General features: G+C 53.0%; 5 protein-coding genes across 5 annotated transcripts; 2 read left to right on the top strand and 3 right to left on the bottom strand.

The window, feature by feature from the left end:
• Window positions 1–2444: 2444 nt before the first annotated feature.
• PG994_007321 (calpain-like protein) lies at window positions 2445–5556 on the top strand (the record flags this gene model as incomplete). Its single annotated transcript, XM_066858730.1, is given in 6 exon segments — window positions 2445–2822; window positions 2898–3171; window positions 3229–3326; window positions 3385–3840; window positions 3855–4891; window positions 4905–5556. The coding sequence occupies 6 exon segments, from the start codon at window positions 2445–2447 to the stop codon at window positions 5554–5556; spliced, it is 2895 nt and encodes a 964-aa protein (XP_066715672.1).
• A 3421-nt stretch (window positions 5557–8977) lies between these two features.
• On the bottom strand, window positions 8978–9473 carry PG994_007320 (uncharacterized protein; the record flags this gene model as incomplete). The annotated part of the gene is made up of 2 exons (XM_066858729.1): window positions 8978–9143; window positions 9226–9473. The coding sequence occupies 2 exons, from the start codon at window positions 9471–9473 to the stop codon at window positions 8978–8980; spliced, it is 414 nt and encodes a 137-aa protein (XP_066715671.1).
• Window positions 9474–10559: 1086 nt separating this feature from the next.
• PG994_007319 (pantothenate transporter liz1) lies at window positions 10560–12060 on the bottom strand (the record flags this gene model as incomplete). The annotated part of the gene is made up of 2 exons (XM_066858728.1): window positions 10560–10706; window positions 10780–12060. The coding sequence occupies 2 exons, from the start codon at window positions 12058–12060 to the stop codon at window positions 10560–10562; spliced, it is 1428 nt and encodes a 475-aa protein (XP_066715670.1).
• Window positions 12061–13138: 1078 nt separating this feature from the next.
• Window positions 13139–15160, top strand: PG994_007318 (Acetamidase; the record flags this gene model as incomplete). Its single annotated transcript, XM_066858727.1, has 4 exons — window positions 13139–13417; window positions 13612–14698; window positions 14848–14961; window positions 15027–15160. The coding sequence occupies 4 exons, from the start codon at window positions 13139–13141 to the stop codon at window positions 15158–15160; spliced, it is 1614 nt and encodes a 537-aa protein (XP_066715669.1).
• A 683-nt stretch (window positions 15161–15843) lies between these two features.
• Window positions 15844–18534, bottom strand: PG994_007317 (fungal specific transcription factor domain-containing protein; the record flags this gene model as incomplete). The annotated part of the gene is made up of 7 exons (XM_066858726.1): window positions 15844–15944; window positions 16012–17132; window positions 17185–17232; window positions 17282–17770; window positions 17851–18085; window positions 18145–18357; window positions 18414–18534. 7 exons carry the CDS (start codon window positions 18532–18534, stop codon window positions 15844–15846), a joined length of 2328 nt encoding a protein of 775 aa, XP_066715668.1.
• Window positions 18535–18917: the final 383 nt, after the last annotated feature.

Here is an 18917-nt window from a genome sequence, read left to right as displayed (position 1 = left end):
CGTCGGCGAGTGTCCGGGTCACACATGGCAGAGTCGGAAATTGTTGATATTCTGTGGTTCGCAATAGGGGACATGGAATGGTCATGCGATTTCCGAATCATCAAATCACAGAGAAAGAAAAAGAGGGCGAGACTACAACCTAACCTTAGCCAGCGAAACACGAACAGCAGCGAACAGCCCGAGCCTTGTTCCCCGACTCTGCCAGGGTGCAGTAGTTCGCTCTTTAGGTGGAGAAGATAGTGCCAGGACGATCGGCCAAGGGTCCATCCACACCGATTGTTGATACATGGCCCAGAAGCAGCAAGCTGATAGTGTACTGCTGGTACCATGCAGCCTCATCAAATGAACTGGTCTTTCCAACGGCATGAAGGAAGGGCGGTTGACACAAAAAGGGGGAAGGGTGTGCCATACGCAGCCTGCTCCTAACGGTATTTATCTTTGGCGTTTGGGCAATACACGAACCAGAGATACTCGAACACGGGACACCAGTCATCAGTAAGGTTAGATACATGCATGTATGCGTAGCCACTTGGCAACCCCAAACAAGACCCCGGAAGCGGTAACACGACATCGGTAATCCGTATACAGTATAACGGGTTTCCTAATCGCTGCAGATATACGATCCAATTGCAGAGAGAGAGCGGTTGCGCGAACCATTCACCAGCGACTTCGGAGCATGTGTAGCTTTCAAGGAGTGATAATCAGATGCGCTAATGCAACAACATGTCTGACCCTGACGAGGCGGTCGACAGTTGGGGGTGTAAACTCGAGTCGTGCATGTCCATCACGACAAAGTTCACTGCATCCTCTTCAACAAAATCGCCAGAGCATTCTGCAACCCTCCTCCAAGAAACAATGTTTTATTTTGGGACAGATCAGTTCCATTCAGAAGGCTGCTAACTCTCTATGCGGCTTCTCTTATCGCTCCACGTTTCCTGGTGCTGCGTTGGAAATCAGTGGGCTGGCTTCCCATTCAAAACATTGGCCCGCAAAAGACCCTAAGTCTCATGCCGGGAGGTGTCCGCCCCGTTACTCTATTTCCTCGACCACTACCATTGCACTCCAGGAAGAAAGACATCCGTCTTTGGTCAGACGCATGAAGAGATGCATGATATCCCGTGATGACTCTCGCACGTCGCATCAGATCAATATACCTACACCTTTCCTATCTGTCATCCCTTGACCAGGCAGCACCATCCGATCAATTGGCAACTGGAGATTGATGTGCACTTCGCGATTGGATATTTGCTAGAAACCCTGGCCTGAATCGCGGTTGATCCTACATGACTTCTGAAGATGGTGGCGTGCGGAGTCAGGTAACCGTCTGTGTCTGTCGGGCTTGAGAGCTGCCACCATCCAATCAGCCCCACCCGACTCGAGCTGAATACCACCCCCTACCTACCTACTTTACTAGGGTCTATCTACTCTCTAGTCAGCAAGGCTGACTTGCATCTTCCGCGCCATCCAGAGAATGCCTGTGCCAAACAACAAGAAGCCCCTGTTGTCGCTTGCTGTTTGCGCATTCGACTACTTGCAATGCAAACGGCTCAGACTCTGAGACCGAAACCAATGGAACCTTATCATGCCCCAACCTGAGGGTTCTCGGCATTGAAACCGCGTAACCTACGAGTAGACGGAATGCCTGGTCTGGCTGGGGGACTGGAGCCGGGCTGATTTGCAGGCCTAGATTCCTGATACGGATCTGACCAAAATCAGGGTCCATGTCTTCGCCATTTGAGGAGCCCTTGGAACCCCACCCGGGCCACCGCCTGTCTTCTGGCCGGTCTAGAAGACTGCTATCATGGACTATCAATGGTGCAACATCCTAAGACGCGCACCTTAAGCCCCCAGTCAATGGCGCTTGATATGCAGGTCTAGACTCCGACTGGCCGAATGAAGATCGTTGTCTTGGATCGTTGCCTCGTTCCCCACGCTTCGCCAGGAAGCGCCAATGAGCCCCAGAAAGCCGACAGAGATCCGCCATGCCGCCTCTCCTTCGGACGACATGGTGTGTCGCTGGCCCCCCAACAACAACTACCTACATGGGTTCTTAAGTCCAGCGACTCGTATATCTTACCCTTCGAGTCGGTGAGATCCCTGGTTTTTCCATTTATGTTTTCCTCCCTTACACATTCTTTCTTTTACCTCCACGTTGAGGCTGTTCGTTCTTTATCACCATCGAGTGGTTGCCTCCTCCCCAGTAGATTGCTTTTAAGTGTGCCTGCCCTTGACTTGAATACGAAGCTACGCTGCGTTGTGTAGCATCCTTCTCGTGGCCTTTGGTCGAATATCATTGGTAAGATACAAGCCTTCAGCTTCAAGCCACTGATATGTTCAGCTTCTCCGGCTGCTGTGTACTGTAGAATCCACAAACGACGGTGTACTGACAGCGCCATAGATATATACTAGTGACATACCCATTTTAATCGAAGTCTACGCACACAATGACCTTGACGACAGCTCGTAGGGATCTGGAAGCCTTTGGCTACAGTTCCTCTTCCTCTTCCTCGTCCGAGCTGCCTCGCAAGTCCACCAACTCGAACAGCAATAGCCAAAACCAGAAAAAGAAGAAAAAGCGCAAGTTGCCGCCCCAACAGAGCATCAACAAGATATGGAGGCACTTCTCTGCCAAGAAGTTCAGCCGCGCGCTGGCAATCTTGCCATTCGACCCAGTGCCACTGCCTGCTGAGCCCGAGCGACCGAACGAATTGCTCAGTGCCGGTTACGAACGCGCTGTTGAAGAATGTCGCCGGAAGGTGAAGAAGATCATACAAGAATGCAGAAGAGTCAACACCAGATACCGAGACCAAGGCTGGGACATTGTAAGTCCACTTATACGCAAATTGGGGTTGATCGTATAGCGCAATTGAGGCTAATGACGCTCTGCGCGCTAATAGGATTGGGACTTGAAAATGACCAAGGGAGACACTCTCAATTACCTCGGATCGAACAAGTTTGACGTCGCAGGCCCTCGTCTTAGTTCCAGCACTTCTGTTCCGAAGGCTGTGAAGCGCGTCCACGAGATCTACGAGAAACCTACGTTTATGAAGGAGATCAATGGAAGTGATGTGAAGCAAGGCTTCTTGGGCAACTGTTGGCTCATTGCGAGCTTCAGTGCGCTAGCCAATGTGGAAAATGGCATTCAGAGGATTTGTGTCGAGTATGACACTCGTGAGTATTACCTTGTCAATGTCATTACGTGGTTCAGTTGCTGATTTTCAAATGCAGGCATTGGCATCTATGGCTTTGTCTTCTTTCGCGATGGCGAGTGGGTTTATTCCATCGTTGATGATAAGCTATACATGACATCTCCCAATTGGGACTCGGTGAGTCCGAAATGAACCGATTATGCCATGATAGCTGTTACTAATACACTACCAACAGCCCAGTCTGCAGCGGGATCTGCTTAACCAGATCGACCGGGATCACGAGGATGCCGAATCTTGGTACCGTAAGACGTACCAGACCGGCTCCAAGGCCCTCTTCTTTGGTGGTAACAAAGACCAAAATGAGACTTGGATTCCTCTCATGGAGAAGGCATTTGCCAAGATCCACGGTGATTTCTCGTCACTCATTGGTGGCTGGATTGGCGAAGGCGTCGAGGACCTCAGTGGCGGCGTTACGACCGAGCTTCTGGCGAGTGACATTCTAGACTTCGACGGGTTCTGGGAAGATGATTTAAGCCGTGTCAACGAGGAATTCCTATTCGGCTGCTCCACGGGTCTTCTCGACGGTGGATATGGTGAGCGAAATGGCATTCGTGAGGGCCATGCCTATGTTGTCATGGATGCAAGGACACTGAAGAGCGGCGAACGCCTAGTCAAGCTTCGAAACCCCTGGGTAAACTAAAGAAGGGCATCTGGGACGGCGCCTGGAGCGATGGTTCCAAGGAATGGACCAACGACGTTAAGGAGGAGCTGGGCCACAACTTCGGGAACGATTCCGTCTTCTGGATCCGATACGAGGACATGCTTCGCAAGTTTCAGCACATTGATCGGACACGACTCTTCCGGGAGCCCGACTGGCGCTGTTGTCAGCGCTGGATCGGCGTCGAGGTCCCGTGGAAAGCCCAGTACCATGAGAAGTTCCACATCACCCTGACTAAAGAGTCCCCTCTGGTACTTGTTCTATCACAACTCGATAACAGGTACTACAAGGGTCTTCATGGGCAGTATAACTTCCGTCTGCACTTCCGAATTCACGAACAAGCTCGGCCAGATGCGGAAGATTACATTGTGCGATCGCACGGTAACTACCTCATGGACCGATCGGTGTCCATTGAACTGCCCTGCATGGAGCCCGGAAAGTACTCTGTCTTCGTGAGCGTCGCTGGAGAGCGGGACACCGACATGCCGACTGTCGAGGATGTCGTCAAGCGCGAATGCAAGCAGCGTTCGGACCACGAGAAGCTGGCCTCAGTAGGCTACGCCTATGACCTCGCGCATGCCAAGGGCGTTGCGCACCTGGACCAGGTGCGGAAGCTGCGCCACCAGTCCGACCAGAAGAAGGCCAGCAATTCGCGCCAGGCTGAACGTCGCAAGATGTGGGAGAAGAGGCACAAGAACCGCGAGATCAGCAAGAAGCAGCAGAAGAAGAATGAGGAGAAGCGTAACCGCCGCCGAGCTGTCAGAGAAGAGGAGCGCAAGAAGAAGGAGGAGGCCGAAGCGGCTGAACGCAAGAAGCAAGAAGAGGCTGCCGAGGCTGAGCGTAAGAAGAAGGAAGAGGAGAAGCCGAAGGACAAAGTCAGCGAGGATAAGAGCGTCCAGACTGATGCTGCAGAGTCGAAGGACAAGAAGGCAGACGATACCAATGATGATAACACAGACTCCAAGGACACTTCCAAGGAAGGTAACAAGCCAGAATCCGAAGATGCTAAGGCATCTGAAGATAAGTCTGACGAAAAGAAAGTGGAGGACAAGGCCACCACTCCTGCCCCTGCCCCTGCCCCCCGCACCTACCCCTGAGAACAAACCAGCCTATTCGTCCGACAATGACTCATCCGATAGTCCAGTTTCTAGTTGGGAAAATCTTTATGATTCTGATGACTTCTCTAAGAAGCCACGTATGGCACCGCCGCCGCCACCAGCACAGACAACGGACAAGGCGGTAGAGACGGACGAGGAAGCCGGCTTACCTGACCCATGGAACGCTGTCTGCGTAGTCGGGTTCCGTGTCTACTCGAAAGATGAGGATTTGGAACTACGTGTGGTTATCGAGGGTGGTGATCTTGCCGAGAACGGCATGGGCGAGAAAGGTGCGCAAGACATCGACAATGCCCAGATCAATGCGGCGTCTGGCGTACGCGAGAAGAAGCTGGAGGGCGACAACATCAAAGACCAAGTCGAGATCATCGACGGCGCTGCTGTTGTTAAGAAGAAGGTTCAGCCCGACAACGACAACAAGGAAGGGGAGCCTGAATCGGAGGTCGGAAACGAGGACGAAGGGGCCGAGGCGGACTCGGAGGACTCGGAGGATGACGAAGAGTCCACTCCGTTGGCAACGCCCGATAGCGCGAGCGGTGACTGCTCACCGCAGAAGCGACTGGAATCGTCATGATTCTGACTAACGTCTAATACGTTTAGTGCATTTTTGTGTTCATTTCTTCCCTCGGGCAACATTCGTTTTTGAGCATGGCGTAGCGGGTTTAGGGGTTATGAAGCGGCTTGTCAGAGTCCCCTATGGTTTTGGACAGAGGACCAGCTACCACCACCACGAGTAGTAGGTTTGACGAGGCGCTACCAGTCGCTTTTTACATATACCGGATCGAGAATCCTTTCATGGATGATTTTCAAGCCACGATTATTAATTACTGGGCGAATGGGTTTGGACTATAGGTTGGGGTTGGGCTTTAGGATTGTATATCTCTCTCATGTTTCGAGTCTCCTTATATAAGTACTTGGTCGCGGTGGTCTAGATAGATGGCTATGATTGCCCCGCTCACCCCAGATATGTTACGTTTGAATGAATACCACACTCCATCGAATCAAGACATGTTGGTATATTTGGCTCTTGCACGACTTGAGGTGTCATGATGGGAGAAGCGTGTTTTGGCGCTGGCCTTCCTTGCCTCACGCATTCAATAATTGCTATTTGCTCATTCCTGTTTCCCACCCCTTTGCGTTAAGATCAACTCGTCCGTCCCATCCTTGGACATGCTGTGACCTCACTTGGCTTTTTTTGGTAAGAACGGGCGACGACGCATCATCATGAGCGAGATCCTGCCATGTCCCGTGGCAAAATTTCGGTTGACTCGGGGACTCGTGCGTCATGTTTGCTGCGCGCGCCTGGAACTGCCGCAGCAAAAGTCCAACTGGTTTGAATGACGCAGCGGGTCGATGTATTTGTTTGGCGTACCTAATCAGGTAATATACGGCTTGAAAATATCAGCTTACATGCATGTAGGTAGCTACATGTACTGCAGCATTAGGCGCCTGTTTGTTCGGCATGTACTGTAGATCAACGGGTTAGCTCGGGCGTTGCAAGAATCCGGTCTGGTTTGCTTCGGGGCAAAGCTGACGACGACAAAGTCGATGAGATAGATATCCCCTCGCAGTTTTGACCAAGATACGGTGCATCTTCTAGTAATTGAACTGCGCACGCATTACTGAGATAAATGGCCTTTCATCTCTTTTGAGTACCATCTTCCTGCTAGACTTCATCGAATATTGGGAGTATACACTCTGATTGTCGTCCTCTGCGGATGATGTATCGTGGGGGCTGTTCCCAATTCCCGGATAACCTTTTTATGCTGCCTCTGCTGGCTTTGATTGATTGGGCCTCTCATAAGTTCAAGCGCCGGCCGGCTGCACGCATCGGCGCCCCGTTGATACGGAAGAGGCGGCTGCAATGGAAATCCGAGAAATTGAAAAATTGAGGAGCGCGGGTTGCGCGGACTTTTTGCATCCGCAGTAGCATGGACCGTGAACAGGCGATTCTGGACTCGTATTCAATTTCTTGAAACGCACACTGACATTTATTGGCAGTTCCCATAGTTTCAGAATGATATCGCCTCATTATCATGATGAATGATCATGAGTCGAGAGTCGTCGCATGCCACAGGCCAGGCTGCAACCCCAATCCCTCTGGAAGTGGGGGGTATTGCCTCGATGTTTCTTGCTCTGCTACATACGGCATCTGCAGGTTGCTGTCCGCGTAAGCGCTCCCACGCTCGTGAGCCGTATCGTGTACTTCGTACGAAAAAGTCCAGGATTGGCCGATCGTCAGCCGCGGACCGCGAGAGCAGGGTAATCTTGGTAGATGGTAGATGTACGATAAGTCGTCGAAAAAGAGCGGGGGATCTGAGTCGAAGTCCCGGCCGTCAGCCTGCCTGGGGGGAGTGGAGAGCGATAGGTAGTCCCAGATTGCAGTCGTATCTTCCAGGCTTCATTCCCATTGGCTTTTGATCTTGGCTTCTATGCTCATACCGTTGATACATCCATCATGTGCGAGATGAGATGTACATGATAGCCCTGGAGTCTGGAGGTTCTTGCCAGTGGATTCGGTGTCAAGTTGCGAGAGTGCGATAGTGCCAGAGAGTGCTGCCTATTCGTGGTTCGAAATACGGTGGACACTGCCCTCCTGCGCCTTGTCAGCTATGAACGCATGTTTGGCGATCCCCTCTTTGCCTCGTCCAATACCATTCGACCGTCAGCCCGATTGTACAATATGCATGTTTGCCTTGAAAGCGAAAATGCACATCAGATCATTGCCCGTGCATTCCGTCGTCCCAACGTCCGATGACCAGTTGCATTGGGGTAACATATTGGTTTGGGTAACCCACCCAGAGAAGATGCTCTATCACTTGGCACCTGTCAATGACTCCCGCCTCGGGTAAGGCAATCCTTGTCGGTAGCCAAGGCCTCCGTCTCGTAGATATGTATGTGTATATAAGCTCAGCTACATTTCTGCCTGGTAAACCAACCTCATATCTATCATCTCACACCAGTCTCATCATCTCTACCCTCGCCAGCTGGACCTGGAATTTTTGCTCGTGCTTCTCAGAGAAACACATAAACACATACACAAATACAACTCAGTACGCTCTATACTCGTCATACTTCAAGAAAAGAACAGAGACAGTTCTTCGACACTTTCCGAATAAAGAAGGCATATCATAGTCCTTAGAGAGCTCTCATGTAGAAGCAACCATATCACAAACAACAACCGAAACTCACTACCGATTTTCGACACAGAGTTCCTCCATTCCCCACTCGCAGCCATGTTCGGCCTCTGGAATGCTCTGATGAAGGCTGTTGGAAGCGACTCGGATCCGGTCGCGGAGAAGATAAGCGCGAACGGCCATCGCCGCCGCAGGAGCAAGGGATCGACATCCCAGATGTGGGGACACGTGATGGAGTAGCAGATCAGTCTTTCTGTCTGGGGGCATTCATGGCAATGAGCGAGGTCATTCGTTGGCTATACTTTTTAGGAGTATTTGGTTTACTGGAGTTTACACTGCTGTGTGGTGATGGCGTATGGGTAGGGTGCTTGGTTATGGGCGTGGACGGGAACATTATCAACAAGAGATATGTATCTGGTGAGTGTGGATGCATCGTGACAGGGGGTAAACAACCCTTCAGGGCTAGAGCAGCCATTATAAGATAGCGATAACGGCGATTTTATATCGAACTTTAAATCACCAAGATCCTGGGTTTTACGAATCATGAAACACTTGACTCGCTACATGTATCTTGCCGGCAGTTCATTATGGGTATTGACGGCCAACTCAACTACCCGTCATCTACTATCCACATATCAACCATGAAGGTTATCTAATCGGGGTGATTGGAAGTTCGACACAAACACCGTAATCATAGGCACGTTAAACATACATACAGGGTTACCGAAGCAACATGCTTATTTGTAAGTTGATTAAGATATAGCGTGCCTAGTTCTTGAATAATCGAGGCAATGCATTATTCCACTTTTCTATTTTCGTTTCGTCGTTAACCTTCGTACTGTAGCGTGCAGCTATCCCTTAAGCAGCAGTGACCGCAATGGTGGCGTTGAAGGCGTGGACCTTAGTGACACCGCTGGCGCCGACTAGGTAGGGTACGGCGGCGGTCAAGACGCGGTCGCCGGCGGGGGTGTCCTCAGGGATGGTCACATCCATGGTAAAGTTGCCGAGGGGCACTTGCTCGGGGCTGCAGGTAAAATTTATATTAGCAAGTGGTTTTCTTCTTCTTTTTCTTGGGCTTTAAAGAAAGAAATGGGGAAGAGACATACTAGAAGTTCTTGTAGCCAATCTGAGTGCCGAGGCAGATCTCCGGGGCACAGCTGCCACCACCGGAGGCCGAGATGCCCCAGATGACGGAGTAGTCGACGAAGTTCTGGACGTAGCTCGCGGTCATGAGGGTGGCCTTGATGGTGCTTCCGGCGACGGCCGTGGCGGGGGCCTCCATGCCGTAGATGTAGGCGGAGGCGGAGGGCAGAGCGGCCAGGCCGGCGCCGATGAGGGTCTTGATGGAAACCATTTTGTCTGATTTGGAGGAGCGAATGAGGGTTGGTATTAAGGTTATATTAGTTTGTCGTGGAGTATTTGCAAGTAACGAAGGACAAGATGCACAGAGATCGTGGGATGGTGTGTACTGGGACTTTCGGATGAAGTAGGAGGGACATCCCACTCTTATATGAAGTTCCCAAGAACGGATGAGCCAAGATTAGAACTCGACGGTAATGACTCCTCTCTTTCTCGATGCTACTATTCCGGGCCTAAGCCAGGTTCTACGGCATCCACGCTGCCACGCATGAAAGCCAGCGGTGCAATACAAGATTTGCTGGGTCCGTAAATAGTGCCGATCCCTATTGCCCGCACGTGGCACAACCAGGCGGTTTTGATAAAAACAAAAACATGTACACCGATTCAAGGAGATTCTTCTCGGGATCCTGGGTGCTTTTGCGAGGGCTAAGCTTCGCCTCGACCCGGGATAGAGCATTCGCATGATGCCCCTGAATGACCGCCCAATACCACCTGAGTAGACGACAAGACCGTTCATAAGATTACCGTGGTAAATTCGGAAAAGGGGAAGTATTTTGCTGGGTTGCTGTGTAGCATTTGCACTGCCTTGCTCTGCGTCATTGTGAATCGAATCTGGCCAGCTCCTCCCCGCTAAACCTGATCATCCCCACTGCGGGTGGCAAGGTCACCTCGCTAATCGCTAGCGGGCAAACTGCCGTAAGATCCGCTAGGTTACCTGACAAGACTTTGACGAGCAGTCACCAGCGCATTTTGCACACCTGCAAGCCCGTCAACTTACGAGTCTCGTAAAAGCCTCACTTACGCCTGTTCAACATCTATAAGTAACCACTGAGGTCACATTGCCTAAACCAGATCACGCATTCTTTCGAGCTACTGCTTGTTCGTTCGTATTCCTGTCTTCTTCGGTCTTGTGTAAGGGCGCATGGAACCGCCAAAATAAACTAGCGGGCGGTGGCTTTTGTCGCATGAACCAACACACCCGGTGAACAAACAACTCACGCCCTGCTCGGAGCGGGTAAGCTCAGGGATGCTACCAAGAATAGGCGAGATTTGTTAAAGCATACTTCGAACAACGTCTAGATTAGATTGACTTTGCATCCACATCCGCAGACATCGACTCTGCCTGCACCGTCTCTCGCCTCTTACTGTTCCTTCGGGTCAAGAACGAAAGCCCGCCCGTCCATATCGTCAAGGCGATGCTCATCGCGATCATGGCCCACATACCCCGCTGTAATGCAACTGTTGTCAGCAATCGGAAAAATTGTATGGTCTCATTGGATTTTCTACGGGTTTGCACTTACTCTGAACCATGGCGCCATGGAGGCACCATAGAAGACGATTGACCACCAGGCGTTGATGACGTTGGATCCCAGATTCATGCCTGCCAAGACGACGGCTCGGAACATGTGGTCTTCGTACCTCATCGCGTCGTTGCACCAGGCGAAGAACGTAGCTTGACAGGCGTACACCGTTCCCGCTAGGTAGTACGCCGCAAACACCACCGTCGTCGACGCCGGGTTCGCCGGGTCATTGGACGCCACCAGGATCATGGCCGAGGTCACCACGCCGATGATGGCAATGAAATGGCCCACGAGCCAACGCTTGCCGCGCAGGAAGTCGGTGAGCGTTGCCCAGAAGAGGGTCGACACGATGCCGACTGCCGGAATGGCGGTAGGGTAGTTGTTCAGCTGCCACACCGCATACTTGTTGGTCGGGTGGCTCTTCATGTACAGCGCCATGAGTCCGTTGGTGCTGAAGGACTCCGTTTCGCCTGCAATGATCCAAAGGACGACGAAACCCCACCAGTACCAAGAAGATAAGACCTTCTTGAAGAAGCTCAGGGATATCGGCGAGCCTTCATCCACGGCCGGCATGCGCGCGATGGCTAGTTCCTTCTCGGCTGCGGTGAGATAAAAGGCCGTCGTAGTCTGCGGCGTGTCTGGGAAAAAGATGAAGCCATAGAGAGCTACGGGTATGGTGATGAGTCCGTCGATGATGAACAGCCACCGCCAACCAGTGAGGCCGTTCTTCTCGTGCAGCGACTGGTAAATGCCCGTTTGGATGAAGCCGCCAATCATGGTGCCGGCAAGGCCCGAGGCCGTGAAGATGCCACTGCGTTTGCCGAGCTCCTTTTCGGTATACCACGAGCCCAGGATGTAATGGGTTCCTACGAAGGTGGTCGCCTCGGCGATGCCCTGGAAGAACCGGATGGCCATGATGGATTGAGGGCGATGTACAGAAGCCGTGATCATGGTCAAGCAGCCCCAGATGACCATCATGGACGGGAAGAAATAGCGTGGCTTGATGTAATGCAGCGACATGTTGGCTGGCAGCTGGCCTATGACATATCCGACCGTGAAGCAGGTGTTGATCTGGTTCAGCTGGTCGCCCACGAAGCCCAGGTCTTCCTTCATGCCACTCACGTAGGCATTGGTCAGATTGGATCGGTCCAGGTAATTGGTGAAATAGGCCAGGCAGCAAAAGGTCAGAATGAAGAAGTCAATCTTCATAACCAGCTTCCGCTCGCCGGGTCGGTATTCGGTGTGGAGGTATTCCCTCAAGTTGGATATAAACCCCGCCATGATGGTAAGCGATATCGACAGAGCTGTGAGTGCAGCCGCAGGTGACCGGCCGCGAGTGCGCCCGTCTTATATTACTACTTCAGATAAGCCAAGGTATTGCTATTCCTCATGCTCGAGATGGTTAGTATCCAACACACTAATCCGACCTAAACATGTCGATGGACTATCTGTGGCATGCGATAAGACCGTTACAAGCATTTGCGACCGACCAAGATTGCCGGAGGTTCGAATGCGCCCGTCGGAAGTCACCCAGAAGATACTGACTTATCGGGCTTGGCAACAAGCATTTGATGGATGTTGCGCCCGTAATCTCTCAGCTGAACTAATGTAAGCAAGGTTAATGCTCCTTTCCAATGAAAAAACCCAGGTGTAAAAAACCGTGGGTACCACTGCCTTAGTGTCGGCACGATGATAACGACTTGACTTAACCGAACCAAGACCCGCTTCAGATAGTGCATGTGGCCCTCCCTAGGATCCCCAGGAGATGCACTATCTTTCTTCCCCAGACAGTCTCCATCTCCAGTCGTTCTAGGGGACGTCTACTGCATGTTCTTTCGCGTCACCATGATTTTCGGGTTTCGGTCGGATTCTTGAGATGAACGACAATGATGGGTTGGGATAGGTAGCCGGATGGCGACAGAATACGTGGAATCGTGCCCACGACAGACGTCCATCCGTCCATCTGGACCAGCTAAGCTGCGGAGTGATGCTACCTCGTGATGATGTGAGGAATAAAGCGAGTTTGTCACGAAGAACCGCCGTGGCTATCTTGGCTGTTGGCTAATCCAAACATGATCAAGTGCGAGAGGGATGGACATGACGCCCCCTCCTATTGTAAGCTTAGCTCTAGCGGGCATCGGACCCGTGCCGATGGGTGCGGAGTTCCCGTCCCTCGCCCCCAATACCAATAACAGCAGTCGGATATCGCTCAGAGGTTGTAGTATATAAGCAAGGGATCATATTTGCAAAACGAAGAAGCTTCTAAATACTCCAGTTACTTTGCCAAAGTCTATATTTATACTACCTATTTGCACAAGTGTAGAACTATATATCACAAGTACACCAGCAGCTAGTTGAAATGAAGGTTCAGATCTGGGAACAAGTGGCCGCGCGAAAGCAAAAGGCCGTCTTGGAGTCGATACCAGCAGAATGGATTATCCCCGACCACCTGATGCCGCCCGATAGCCAGGATGATGTCACGACCTTTCCAGAGACCTCGGGCTGGTTCACCGCCGAAGAGCTCGCCATCACGAATTCCGAGGCGTTGGAGTTGCTCCCTAAACTCGCTTCGGGCGAGCTCAAGTCCGAGACCGTCACCCGGGCTTTCTGCAAGCGGGCCGCGGCGGCCCATCAGCTCGTAAGTTCTTAATTCCCCAATATGGAAATGCATGGGAGGACTGAGCTGCTAGGATCAAGTGAATCGATGGTCCCTGAGGAAAAGGGGGGAGAAGAAGACAACTTAGAAGAAAGGCAAATGAATAGGAGCAGCGAAGAAGAAAGAAAAGAGAGGAAATAACTGACCAGTCGTGAGATGATGCTATCGGCCACCAGACCAACTGCCTCTCCGAGACCTGCTTCGAGCGCGGCCTCGAGACGGCGCGCCAGCTCGACGCGCACCTGGCCCGGACCGGCCTGCCCCTGGGGCCCCTGCACGGCCTGCCCGTCTCGCTCAAGGACAACTTCCACCTCGCGGGCCTCGACGCGACCGTCGGCTTCGTGTCGCACGTCGACTGCCCCGCGGCCGCGGACGCGGCGCTGGCGACGCTGCTCCAGACCAAGGCCGGCGCCGTCTTCTACGTCAAGACCAACGTGCCCACCGCCATGATGATGGCCGAGACGGTCAACAACGTCATGGGCCGCACCGTGAACCCGCTGAACCGCAGGCTGACGCCGGGCGGCTCGTCGGGCGGCGAGGCTGCGCTCATTGCGTTCCGCGGTAGCCCCTTGGGCGTCGGCACCGACATCGGCGGCTCGCTGCGCATCCCCGCCGCGTGCACGGGGCTGTTCACGCTGCGCCCGTCCTTCGGCCGCTTCCCGACCCTGGGCTGCCGCTCCGGCATGCCCGGCCAGGAGGCCGTGCAGTCCGTCAACGGGCCCCTGGCGCGCACCCTGGGCGACCTCGAGGCCTACTGCCGCGCCGTCGTCGGGGCCGAGCCCTGGCACGACGCGGACCCGCGCTGCCTGCCCATCCCGTGGCGGACGCCCTCACCGCCCCTTTTAGGCCGCAAACTGAAGATCGCCGTCATGTGGGACGACGGCATGGCCCTCCCCACGCCGCCCGTAACGCGCGCCCTGCGCCGCACCGCCGACGCCCTCGCGTCCGCGGGCCACGAGCTCGTCGAGTGGTCCTCCAAGGACCAGGCCCAGGGCCTCGACCTGCTGAATCGCATGTTCGTCGCGGACGGCGGGCTCGCGATCCGCGAGGAGATCGCCAAGACGGGCGAGCCTTGGTTCCTGCCCGCGATGGCGGCCTACGCCTCGAGCCAGGAGCTGGGCACGCGCGACCTCTGGCGCCTGCACGCCGAGCGCCAGGCGTACCAGCAGCGCCACCTCGAGCGCTGGAACGCGTCCGGGATCGACGCGCTGCTGTGTCCGACAACGCCGTATGCGAGTGTGGAGAATGGCAAGTTCCGACATGGTACGTTCGTTGATTTGGTTCCTTTGTGATCTCATCTCTCTCTCTCTATTTCTTTCCGTTTCTTTTCGTATTCTTGGCGCCCTCATCTCGAACCTCGCGTCTCGCTTGCTCGCTCTTTCGAGCACTTATCGCTCTCCGCTTTGCCTTAGCCTCGTCTCTCCCGGGTCTTTCCCTCTCGAGCCCCACCTCCCCTATATTCATTCCCGACCCTTTCAGCCCTGTGGCGACAGTGATCGGCCTCGAAGTAGACGCTTCCGGCTTAGGTAACCGAAAACTAATCTGCGGCTCTTTCTCTAGTTGGCTACACGGGTGTGTACAACGTCCCTAGATCAAAGCTGCATTAGCTTCCCCACCGGTATCAAGGTGGATGCCGCGCTCGACAAGGCGCTCGACATGCTGTTGTATCAGCCCATGAGCGAAGTCGACAAGATGATCCAATCCGAATGTGAGTTTCCCTCTTGACTTTTTCTTCATCTTCTCTCTCTCAATGTTCACTGCTGTATCAATCGATCCATCGGCCGAAGGTGTGGTTCGCCGTTGCTAACAAGTACGTTCTTGTTTCTGTCCAGACCATGCAGAGGCGGTGCACGGAATGCCGATCAACCTTCAGGTAATAGGGAGACGGTGAGTACTGACCTGTTCCCTAACCCGCTGCACTGCCATGGACAAGAATTAACGGTTTCTGTCCAGACTCGAAGAAGAGAAAGTTGTGGCTATGGTCAAAGTAGTCTTGGACGCCTTAGCATGACGGACATGAGACAAGTTATTTGCATGAAGCTGCTTAAGGAGCGCTGATTTAAGATAAGGAGCTGCAGCTTCGGCTGCCCCGGATGTGCTAAGCAAGCACAAGCCTTCCCAATGTAACGCAGACAGGCAAGCAAGCATTCACTCCCAAGTAGATACAATATAGAAAAACTCTAGATGTCAAATACAGACTCGCTTTAAAAAAAACCTTCTAACAAACAAACTCCTAGATAAACAACCCCATTGGCTTAAAATAAAATAAAAGGGAAAAATTCTATCCCTCCCGTCACAGTCATCGCCGCCGCCTTTTTGTGTGTGTGGACGATGTGCCGCCCCTTGAACGCCTAGACACCGAAGGACACTTGGCCCCAACGCGCTGGAAGCCCACAGTTAAAACAAGGTTAGAAGTAAAATTGCTGCTGCGGAGGCTGACCCGGTGGAGGTTGTGCCAGGAAATCGAAGTTCATGTCCGTGCCAGTATAGAACGGATCAGGGGGTGATTCTTGAGAAAGAGCCACGTTAGTTCAGACCTCCATCCGTCAAGGCTCAATCCGGAAACATGGACTCACCCCAGAAGATAGAATCATAGAGATCCATGGGTGACATGTAGGCGGCTGGGTCCATCTGGCTCATGTCTGCTACGCCCTGCATGCCCATAGACTGCTGCTGCTGCTGCTGCTGCTGTTGTTGCTGTTGTTGCTGTTGTTGCTGTTGTTGCTGTTGTTGCTGATGCTGCGGTTGCTGCAGAGTCGGCGGATATGACATACTCCTGTCCCAGTTAGCGCGCGATGGTGATTTGAGCATATCAATATGGACGCACGTGGAAAACTCGGGCATGGTAGCTCCATTCTGCAGTTCCGTCATCGCAAGTGCGGCGTCTTGATGAGGGTCCGCCATTCCGTGAGTTTTCTGCTGTTTAGCCGCATGTGGTACATTCTGCAACAAAGTGACGGGCGTTCTTGACCCTGACGGGTTTTCGCTCTTCATCCCCGATAGACCATGTAGAGACCCGTAATCGTATATGTTTCTCAAAGCTGTGAGCGCTCTCGAAAGCGGCCCAGATAGCTCAATGTCCCTGTCGCTGTGCTTGACGTGATTTGGTGGCGGACTCGATCTCTCCTTAGCAGCGGCAGCCGAGAGTGCCGAGATGAGATCGCCTTGTAGTCCACGAACTTCCGGATCGGTCTTGGTTTCGCAGATAATGCCAAGGAGCACAGCAGAGGACAGGCCATGGTACGTGAACGCCCAACTTCTCGTCGGAATCACCGATATATTGTGCATGGACAGAAACATTCGGACGGTCTCGGTGAGGTTCTCCTTGCACTTGTCGGACAGGATTTGCTTCTCTTCTGCACTCAATCTGGTGCAGTCGCTTCGAAGAGCCGGGCGACAGCAAACGGAAACCACAAAGGCCGTGTGTAAGCGGCAAGCATAGTGTTGTAATCGATCTATCGCCGTTTTCGCCGCCTCTTTGCTTCGTAGCTGTGGATACACCCTGTCCCGTATTGACTCGACCGCCTCGCAATTTCCCATGATCTTTTCGCAGGTAACCGTAGCAGTAGCGTCGGGATTCAGTTTCTCGGATATAAGTCTGGTGAGATGATACATAGCCTCTAGATAGGATAGACCCTGCACAATCGAACCGGACGACAGTGGGATGGCGCAGCATTGGATGTTCGTCATATTGGGACTTGGTCATCGTTAGCATAGCTGATCGTCTCAAACACCAATCAGCGACTTACCGGTCAAAAGATAAAGAGGTCAACGTATCATGCCATTGGCATGTCCACCTATTCAATATATCAGCTCCTGTTTGGGTAGAGTCGGCACAGATCGTACCATAGTTTCCGTCGAAAATAATCCTTCGTCGACATTCCCGATGAGCTCTCGCGCCCATCCTGGGGATTCGAGCGGTGCAGCCCTAGTGACTGGGCCAGGCGACACGTAAGAGCCAGCAAGGCCCAAGACGCCTCTGCCTTCATATCATTGAGAAGCACGAAGCTCGTCATCAACAAGGCCTGGATGGAATCGAGGTTCGGCCTTAGTAAGAAATTGCCGAGGCGCAAGAAATGCATGCTAATCTGCATGTATCTTTGGGAGTCGGTCGTCCTAATATGGTACGGAGCGTCGTGGTATTGAGAGCCTACAGCAAGCACCGCGAAGAGAATGGCTAGCCACGAGGCGGACACCGGTCGCGAAGTCGCCGGGCCCTCGCGAGCATTCTTGGCACGTTCCTCCAGATAGATCATGAGCCTCGACTCTAGATCCTCAATATCGATGACAAAGCCCCAGAAAGGGTGTGGCACCTCCTTGTAGGTCTTGAAGAGTCTAGTAAAGGGTTAGAGAGTTGACGAAAAGCCACCAATGCAGCTCCTAGTTGTTGCTTTCAGTTAGCGACAGCGACTTACTTGAGCACCTCACGATCGGAAGGAAGCTCGGCGGAGATCTCTCGTGTCATTCGATCTAGGTGGTGCGACGACATCAGAGGAAATGGCGCTGAATTGTCGAGGCCCCAAATGGGACGCATGTCTCGACGGATATCGATGCCATCTTTCGTCTCGTTTGGCGAAGACTGGTCCCGGAGCAGTGCCGGGATGCTGTTCTGTCCGACGAAACGCGGTATCTCCATTGACTCGGACTGGTCTAAGCAAACATCAGGTCATGAACATGTCGCGAAGTCACGATTTGGGTGTATGGCATACCTAGGGCTCGCGGCCAGCCGTTGGGTTGATGGTCAAGGGTGCGCTCCGGTTCGGCACTCCCATCCGGGGAATGCGGGCGTTTCTGGCCATGTGTGAGGTCGGCGGAACCCTGCTTGGCCACATTGGAGCGGTTTGGCTTATAGGAGCACAGCTGTGGGTGCTCCCGTTTTACACAATTCTCACATGGCTGCTTGTTGTCACACTTGACCTTACCTGCGCAACGAATTAGAGAGATGTCACGTTGAAAAGACGGTTGGGTGAAAACGCACGCTGGCGGCAGGGCCAACAGGCAGTGCCATATCGAACTTTGCGATGGGAGTGTATAATACGGCTAGCTTCCTCCGGCGTGAGTTCCTCCACGGAAACGTGGCCGTCCTGTGGTTTGGGCATGGGCAACAAAAGGGTAAGATAGAACAGAGCTCCGTTGCGGCATGCGGAATGCCGGCCTCGCCAAGCACCAAATTGATAAGCGCGGTAATCTGGCTGCTTAGTTCAGAGTGTGGCAACGATCGTCTGATTGGGCGGAGTCGTGGACTCAAACCCAAATTCCTGTCTGGCCCAACGGGCAGCGAAGCCGACGACGATTTTCGAATCAAAAAAGTAAGGGGAGAAGTGAGGATATCCAGAGGCCGAAAAGCGAAGGAGCATTTGAATCATTAATTATTTAGTAAGGTAAATTGAAGGCCGACAAAACAGAACGAGGAAGGTGAGGCGGGGCGGCAGACATGCAAAAAGTTGACGTATTTTCCAACGAGGCTAGTCCCTAGTACCTC

This window comes from Apiospora phragmitis (genome assembly GCF_038363925.1).
Source record: "Apiospora phragmitis strain CBS 135458 chromosome Unknown utg000007l:1.0-2108841.0:1.0-2111359.0, whole genome shotgun sequence".
Classification (NCBI taxonomy): domain Eukaryota; kingdom Fungi; phylum Ascomycota; class Sordariomycetes; order Amphisphaeriales; family Apiosporaceae; genus Apiospora; species Apiospora phragmitis.
This window is presented reverse-complemented; position numbering and strand designations above follow the sequence as displayed.